The 9,148-nt window shown below is 28.9% G+C and overlaps 1 protein-coding gene across 5 annotated transcripts; it reads left to right on the plus strand.

Annotated features, from left to right (window-relative positions):
• Positions 1-6: 6 nt before the first annotated feature.
• On the plus strand, positions 7-8,581 carry LOC107438133 (protein O-mannose kinase). Of its 5 annotated transcripts, none has more exons than XM_016050324.4 (4): positions 7-690; positions 2,102-2,244; positions 4,693-4,970; positions 7,457-8,581. In XM_016050324.4, the coding sequence occupies exons 3-4, from the start codon at positions 4,710-4,712 to the stop codon at positions 8,180-8,182; spliced, it is 987 nt and encodes a 328-aa protein (XP_015905810.1). In that variant the 5' UTR covers positions 7-690; positions 2,102-2,244; positions 4,693-4,709; the 3' UTR covers positions 8,183-8,581. The 5 variants fall into 5 exon arrangements, with proteins under 5 accessions (XP_015905810.1, XP_015905813.1, XP_015905815.1 ...); XM_016050327.4 differs by having other exon boundaries at positions 7-679; XM_016050329.4 differs by lacking the exon at positions 2,102-2,244.
• The last annotated feature ends 567 nt before the right edge of the window (positions 8,582-9,148 follow it).

The following is a 9,148-nucleotide window of genomic DNA, read 5'->3' on the forward strand; positions in this document are numbered from 1 at the left end:
CAGAAATCAAAGTAACTTGCAATTTAAATATCAGAGAAAAATCATGTTTATAAAAGCTTTTGTAGTAAATGAAATGAAAAAATTTGAAATTTTGAATGAAAATAATTAGAATTTCCATTACACATAAATGAAAACCAAGAAAACGCTTTATTAGCAAACTAATTGTACGCTAACAGGCTAGCTTGGAATGTTTACTAAAATGCTCTTTATTTTATTTATTTTTCGTAAGTACATAAATTGTGTGTTTTATTTCATTTCAAATATTTGAATTTCAGAATGATATAGAGAATTAATTTTAAGAACATACTAGTTTTTTTTTTTTTTTTTAATTTTAAAATTTAAAAATTATAAATCTTTAAAAAAATCTGAAAAAAAAATTTCATAAAATTTGCGAATTTCAGATTTTTCTGGCAAAGAAACTAAATGTTATCAATTATTATTAATCATTACAACTTATATAAATCAAATAAAAAAAGAACAAATTATGTACAGCTGCAATAAACCAAAACCGCAGTTCACTAGAGGGCGTGGATATAGAGTACAAACTGGTTACTAGACCAGTGTTGTCAACGTTCACCGTGACGTCCGTTTGGTCGAGTGATTGATCTTTCTGCCTTTATATCTATGACTGTTAGCAAAATTAAACTTTTAAAGATAATAAATATTAAAATTATATGAGGTAATATTAAGGTAATACATATTCAGATACTTTGATATCAAAGCAGATTTTGTAAAATTATATATTTTTAATTCTCCTATTTTAGGGATTGTTTCGCGAATTTAACGGAAATTTCTCATACATTCGAGTGGAAATTGTGGGTTACTCAATTTATTTTATTATTCAAATTCGAAGAGCTAGCAATTCCTTCTATTTTTAATCTCTCTGTCTTTTAAAACATTTTAAAGAATATTTACATCTTTTCCATTTCAAATTTTATTAATTATAATAAGATTATTTACTATTAATTAGTTAGACTATGAAATTACTTATATTTCAAAGAATACCTTATCCCGGTGTAAAGCTTTTGTGATAAACCTAGTGCATGCCTGGTGTTCCTTTATGCATTTGAATTCTTCATCAGAAATAATAATTCAAATTTCTAAAGTCTGAAATAAAGTCTAAATTTTAATTTTATTTGCAGAATTTTTCTAAGTGCATTATACAGTGAATTCCATCGAGTTTCACACGACTCTGGAAGTGCAAAACTTAATATATTAATTATAATTTCTTCATATTTTTGGCAAACTACTGCTTTTCATAATACATAGCATTTGTTTATCACATTCATGTGCATACTCCACAAACTATTTGCTAATTTGATGCACTTCATTTAGTCGGAAGATGCGATCAGATGTGTGTGCTCTACATCTTATATGTTTGGTTAGGTATAGTAACTGTGGATTTGGTTTTTCATTTTTTACACTGTTTGTTATATTAATTTCAGTAAAGGAATTTCGCCGTCTGTATCAGTGTTTAAAAACATACTATTGCCTTACTTATCTATATTTATTTCACCCTCTTCATATTTTTCTATAACCCATTCTTTTATTTCATACTCTTTAAATGCCTTTACAAAATTTGATCTATTATTTATAATAGTAATTTTATATTCTGTATGAATACTTGTCAATAGCTTCATTATATTTTCTGCTCAATGGTCGTTTCGAAATCTATGGCCAGCTAGCACCGCTGATTCTTGACTACTATGAAGCAATCCAATGCACTGTTACTCCTAGGAAGAATCTCTTTGTTCTTGACCATATATCTGTTGTTGTACAAACATACTGTGTTTCTTTTAGAATATTTTGCCTTTTTTTAAGTTTTTTCGTACAATACATTCATCTTCGTGTTTTCCGACTGATTAAATCCTTGATCAGAGATATTTAGACTTAAAAATGTTTAAAAACAAAAGGATTATCAATTACTTGTAAGGGAACCATTGCATGTATGATAAAATTAATAATTTTGTTCTCAAATTCTTTTTGGCTTATGTTATTTGTTTTACTTAGGATTACAAGTTAATTTTTTTGATGAAATTTTTTCTTGATTTTTTTTCTGTCCTCTTTTTTAAATTAGCATATTTTTTGTATTCTCTTAAAGGTAAAGACCCGTGTTTTCTTTCAAGATGACTTAAGAAATTGATGATGTTATGTTGCCACTTATTTCAGTCACGCATTACGCTACAGTTGAAATTTCTAAGCATTTATGAGATATAAATCTGAAATAATTTCCACCAAATAAAGGTTTGCACTTTCTATTTTCAATTATAACTGAAGTATCAGAAGGACTCGGATTTGTTTCTTGGCTGTCTATCACAGACATTTTAATGTATCTGAAATATATTATCAGTTTTATACATGTTAAATAAATAATTTGTGAGCAAGTTACTGGCTATTTTTCATAATTGTTATGATTAATTTACATAGGTCTCATAAACAGGTATATTCTTGTGGTCAAAAGATGGTTGTTGTATTATATTAAACTGGATCATCATTTCATTGAGTCACAAATTTTTATTCATAAAATGCACTCCACTAAATGGAAAATGATAGATACTTTTGCATTTACTTTCCTGAGTATGAATGCCAAACTCATCTAGAGTGTTAATTATGTAATCATGAGATTTAAGTTTTGTGAGGAAAAAAATCCAGATTTTTTAAACCTTTTCTATTTGTAGTCAATACATAATTTGAAAACTCATTTTTTATTTTGACTTTTTTATAAAATCTGTTACAATTAAAATCTCTTTCTACATACCATTTTCATATTTTGTTACACTTTACCGAATTGTGTAGAGATGTTTCTGTAAAATGACTGGATGTGTTGGATTTATTTTAAGATCTCCCCTTGAAGATTATTTTCAACAACAAAATATGATCAGTTTGCTCAAATTCTAGTTTTGTATATTCTGCTAAAAAATGTATCTTCTGCTAAAATATTTAAAGAATTTAATTATATTTAATGGTCTCTCAATTATGTAAAGGATTTTAATGTGTGATAAATACCTGCTCTGTAGAAATAGTGTTATTGTACATTACTAATTGTAAATATATTTAAATTTTATATTTGAACGAATAAACAGATGCATAAAATTAAAACCATAAATAGCATTTTTTAATTTCATTAATTTTAATAAACATTTAATTTATAACATATTTTTTATGTACAAGTTCTTAATCATAGAAGCTCGGGAATGAAACATCACTTTGGTTTAATTCTTAAGTATAAGTTCCTTTCTTAAGGCTGGAAACTTGGGTATCGTAAATGTAATTAAGGAGGAAAAATTTTGTTTGTCTTGAATCTAATTCTTAAATACTGGTTTAATTTAATTTTTTTATTTTGAAAAGGTGAAAGACCATTAGCAAGAATGAGAAACCAGACTATACAAAGCTTCCTGCATTTCTAGTTAATTAAACATAATGGTAGCAGTTTTCATTATTTGTAATCATATGAATATGAAGAAATTACTTGATTCCGCTTTTTAAACCTGTCTAACCTGCCATTCGAACACATAAAAATAGTCTCATAAAATCGCTTAGCAAATTCATCGACATTTGTCCAGATACTGGAAGATTGCGGCTTCTTCGATTTTTGAACCACTTCAGTAATGCTTCTTCAACATCCTTGTGATCTGCTTTTCTCAACTTTTTTCTGCCATCTAAACTTTTTTCATGAGCAGAAATTATTAATTGCCTATTTTTCTATATGTTACAAACTGCAGATTTGGATAGTTTATTATCCCTGCAAATGTCAGCTTGATTGCATCCATTTTAAATTTTTCTGATTATGCCCATTTTATCATCAATGGAGAACGTTTTACATTTACTGCTCGCCATAGTTAAATTTGAGACACTTGTTTGCAGGATTTTTTTAACTGAACTGAGAGCAAAAAGGAGTTGAAATGAGGGCCTTATCAACGCATATTAGGGTCCAACCCTTTGATCAATAATGAATAATTACTCATTCCCTCTAACAGAAAATGCATATTGATCCCACTGACACCTTACAGGGGCATCGTCTGCCTGGGTTGGAAACATCTGCTTGGTTTGTTTAGAGATGGGGAAGTGAGATAAAAGAAGCAAACAAGAAAAAAATGCTTATTGTGATTACAAGAAGTTGATTACAATGTAATCATATGTAATTAATTAAATTTGTGATTGATTACTGCTATGTGCATGAAACTTGCAATGAAAATGAAATGATATTTTTATTTTGCTTCCATTATCCAAAAAATTATTTTGAAAATTTAGTCAAGACTTATACATTTATTCATTAATCATTATTCAAAAATTTGCCTAATGAATAATAACTCAATGTACATGTGGATAATCGTTCAAAATAAATTTATGCTGACTAAATAATGAATAAAATTTCTGTGATTAATGCCTGTCACTGAGCATCAATAGAGTTTAAAATTGCTTAAAAGGGTTAGTTTAGTATTATATACTAATAGGAGACAAAATAGTAATGAGAATATAAACTACTTTATCAGGAACTTGCACTGTTTCATAATATTAAATAATGGCAGAATTTTTAAGTTTACTTTTTTTTTTAATCTTTGTTATTCTTCTTTCTTTTGTGTTTTCTTTGAAAAACTATCAATTTGCTTAAAAATTGTAACTTTTGCATTTGAAAAAAATATTATCATTTTTAGCTTTTCTGGAACTTAAACTTTTTTTTTTCCTTTTCAGAATAAAATAGTTACTGAATGAATGCAAGACAAATATTCTTCTGTTTCATTGTCAGTTTGCTGGCTATCATTATATATCTTCGGAAATCAACCATTATTGTAGAAAATGTGAGGCTTAAAAAATGTCACAGTGATATTATTAAAAATAAAACAGTATGTAGTTTAATCTGTTCTGATGGAGAGTTTTCATTACCTGGCATGACTTCTTGTCTTCAATGGTTAAATTGTGAAGATAAACTAACTATAGTGTCAACAATTTCGATCAGTGTTGTCAAGTCTGTAAGTATGTTTTGTTAATATATCCTCTAATTACCTTAAGCTTAATGGATTTCTTTTCTTTGTTGAAGTGCATACTAACACATTTGCTTATTAGTAATTGTTAACCTATCTAAGGATACCTGTACACTTCTTTTTAAAATACTATTGAGTTGTGGATTATAACTTAACTTATGCAATTATTACAGTAACAATTGAATTTTCAGAAAATATTATAATGCCGAACAAATGTCCACAATTAATCCATAAATAAACTATTGTCTAGTTGTAATGAGACAAACTCTATTACAATACAGAGCCGTAGAGGAACATAATGTAAAAAATTACTTATTATCGGTATTAGGTATTTAAAAATTCATTAAGCCTGAACATAACTATACACAGAAGTACCACATTACAGTTAAATCCCCAAGTGCCATAAAGTCTGTTCCATTTTCATGACTCTTCAGCAAGATTTTTCCCTGGATACTAAGCAAAAACCTGAAAAGAGGATGGAAAGAAAGAAAAGACAAAAAACGACATTCAAAGGGTGGTGAGACTTAACTAAATAATCGGCAAAGCCCTCAGCATCAAGAAAAACCACAAACATCACGGTCAGAGCTCACAGTCAACTAACTCTCACGCTCAATTGGTACTTTAACTCACTATTAAAACTCTTGTTACATGAAAAAAAAGGGAAAAAAACAATTCTTATTCATAAGAAAAAAATGTCTAAATCTTGAAAACAAAATTTGACTTTTATTAAATAACTTAATGTGTATGTACAGTGAGCTAAAAAAATTACCGAAATAGTTTTTGTTCCATTGATTGGATTTCCATATTCTAAATTCATCTTAATGATTTGAAGGATTTACTTCATCCAAATTTATTTATTATTGCTAACTATAAAATTAGTTACAAAATTCAGATTCAAAAATGTACTTTTTTTCCTCTGAAAAATTAGATCCCTTTTTAACTCCAGAAATCAAAATTTTGGGCTCCATAATGTTTATTTCCTTTTTTGCATGTTTTACCATTTTGTGGGAAATTTTCAAGTAATCAAAAACTTTTTTTCGGAAAATCAGAAATACTTGTTTATTGACAGGTAATTTCCTTCTAATAAGTATCTAATATTATTATCATTATAAATTATTTTATATTAAAAAATCATACGAGGGTTGTAAATTAAATAGTGGCAACTTAACCTTGAAACTCACAGAAGGGCGGGCATGTGCAAATGGGATATGGGAACTGTGAGGTGGCGCTGTTAGCGATGTGTAGAGTGCAAAAAACAGTCAATCTGCTTATAAATAAGGGTAGTTGTTGCGTGGCGTTAAAGTGAGGAGTTTCGTTTCCATCGCTCTAAAGCATGTTTTCAGAAGGTGATCAGTGGTCGTGGCATAAAATCGAGGTTGCCCGTGGCAAAAATGCAACAGAATGCTATCGAGGATTAGTGGAAGCTTGTGGCGCAAATGTTTTACCGTATAAGACAGTAGCACGATGGTTTCAAGCATCTCGTCTTTTCTTGCCATCAAGCCTTTTGAAAACGTGCTTTAGAGCGATGGAAATGAAACTCCTCACTTGAACGCCACACAGCAACTACCCTTATAAGCAGATCGACTGTTTTTTGCACTCTACACATCGACAACAGCGCCACCTCACCGCTCCCATATCCCATTTGCACATGCCCGCCCTTCTGTGAATTTCCAGGTTAAGTTGCCACTATTTAATTTACAACCCTCGTATTTTTAAGACTTTTTTTTTTTTAATTTGTATTTTGTCATTTAAAATTATTTAGCTTACAATTATGTAAAAATATGTGTATCTTACGGCAGAAAATTTTTAGGCCATTTATTAATGAAATATTAAAAACTAACTATTAACTAATTATTAAAAGTTTTTTTTTGCAAAAAAGTTCCTTTAGATAAAAGAGTTTTATAATTGTTCAAAAAAAAATTATAAGATACGGCAAATTAAACCAAAAGTGAAATTAAGGGCCCAAACTAACGACCACTCTCCTGACTGAACTGTTGGGACCATATTTTTCTGATTGTGGCTACTTTCCATATTTTGAGAGTCAAAAATCCAAATTTTTGTATATATGTATGCATGTAAAGCATGTGTATTCTTTTAATGCATCTGCTTTTCCTAAAAAAGACATGTATGTTATTCTGAGAAAGTACATTTTTGTGTCTGATTTTGCTACTTTTTTGATGATTAGCACAAATCAATAAGATTACTTCAGTTCATCAGACCATTAACATTGTTTTTTAGGGAAAAAGTATCTGATTGTTAGAACAACATTTATTTAAGCTATCCCCTTTTGTTGATTCCACTGGTTTTGCATTGTTTTACCTTATAAGAGGTTAAGCCAATCATTTCTGCATAACCTCAGAAAATTAGTTATCTGATTTTGATGTATTATTGTTAACGTTTAATTGTATGTAATAACGTTTAATTGTATTTTATCATTTCCTATGTAAAAATGAATTAATTGCTTTATATTTCAGGTTTATTTGGCAAGATGGTCCAATTATGAAGTTGTACTTTCAGTGCTATCATCAAAAATCTATAAGGAAGATTTCAAACAAAATCTTTTTATGATAAAATCTCTTGCATCACATAATCAAGTTGTGGAATTAATTGGATTTTGTAATAACTCTATAGTTACAAAATATTATAGATTTGGAAGTGCTTTAAATGCAAATTATCATTTAAGACATTCTTTGCGTTCCTTTGACAATATTAAAATGCGTTTAAATCTTTGTATTAGTTATGCATCTGTGATAGAATTTTTGCATTCGAGTCCTGTTGGGGTTAGAGTTATGTGTGACTCTAATTCTTTGGAAAAAACTTTATCCCAATATTTATTGACTGATAGTTTTGAAATATTGGTTAATGATTTAGATGCAACACCTGAGGTTCAAAAAAATACTAACAAGGGTGTAATTTGTGGTAATAAATTATTGAGTGGAACATTTGTTGCTCCAGAACAGTTGTGGCCTTTTCCAAATTATGAGTATGATCCTGAAAGAATGATATCATATGATGAAAAGACTGATGTTTGGAAAATACCAGATGTTTGTAATTGGTTTTTGGGTAACAGTTCCAGCATTGATTTCATAAAATATAAATTATTTACTATTCATAAGCAATGCAAAAGTGTAGATCCTTTGCAAAGGCCAACTGCTAGTCATGTTCTTGAAGTATACAAAAATATTTTTTCTGAGATTTAAGGCTTTATAATTCTTAAAATCTGTTACACTTTTATATTTTTCTCATTGCAACTTGTCAGGATTGCTCAAGCAGCAACATTTTTGAAATGGTCCCTTTCCTCACAATTTCAGGTTAATATGGCATGAAGTGTTTCAGTATACCTGAAGGCCCTGAACTCGAGAGACGGAGGTCTGTGATTCTGTGCTCAGTGCTCCCCTAAAGTCTATCATCATGTCAGTTTCTTTAAATATGTACATAATATATTTAAGGTTTTATTTTGTTATTTAAATAGAACATTCCCCTACATCATTTCTGTTTCCTCATTGCGTGTACATAATTTCATACTTTTTCAGTGGAAACAGCATTTATTTTGTTTCCTGTACATTTGAAGAGCGTTAATAAAATTGTTCGAATTGACAGACTGAGTTCCATTCTTTCTAGGCAATAATAACATTCCAAACATTTAATACATTAGCATTTTCTATTGGGACAGTATTACTTTGTACCTTTCAAAAAGGCTGGAAAAGAATGTAAAGGCAGTAACATTCCAAACATTTAGTACATTAACAGTATTATTTATACCTTTCAAGAAAGATGGTATTGAATTGAATGTAGGGGGTCCAAAAAGACAAGTTGCGCCAATTGAAAAAGGTGGATAGTAAAGACTATGCTTTATTAGATTAGAAGCAATAGTACTTGGTAACTTTTAGAACTTGAACAGATTTTTCTTAAAATTTCAAAGCTATAACATTATGTGGTTGGATTAGTAATTTAAGTACATCTTATGTTTTTATATTTTTTAAAATCTATTTTTGGGGCGATTCTTTTGTTAAGTGTGTTTGTTTTAAACAACATTTTTCAATTTTAAAACCCTTTATAATAAACTTGTTAGATATTTTTCATGGTTTTCTTAATTAGCTGTTAAATATACGTGTGTTTTAAATTTGAGAAAGAAAATTTAAGGTACAAATTAATTTGATCTTGGA

The sequence above is a fragment of the Parasteatoda tepidariorum genome, chromosome X2, assembly GCF_043381705.1.
Source record: "Parasteatoda tepidariorum isolate YZ-2023 chromosome X2, CAS_Ptep_4.0, whole genome shotgun sequence".
In the NCBI taxonomy this organism is placed as follows: Eukaryota; Metazoa; Arthropoda; class Arachnida; order Araneae; family Theridiidae; genus Parasteatoda; species Parasteatoda tepidariorum.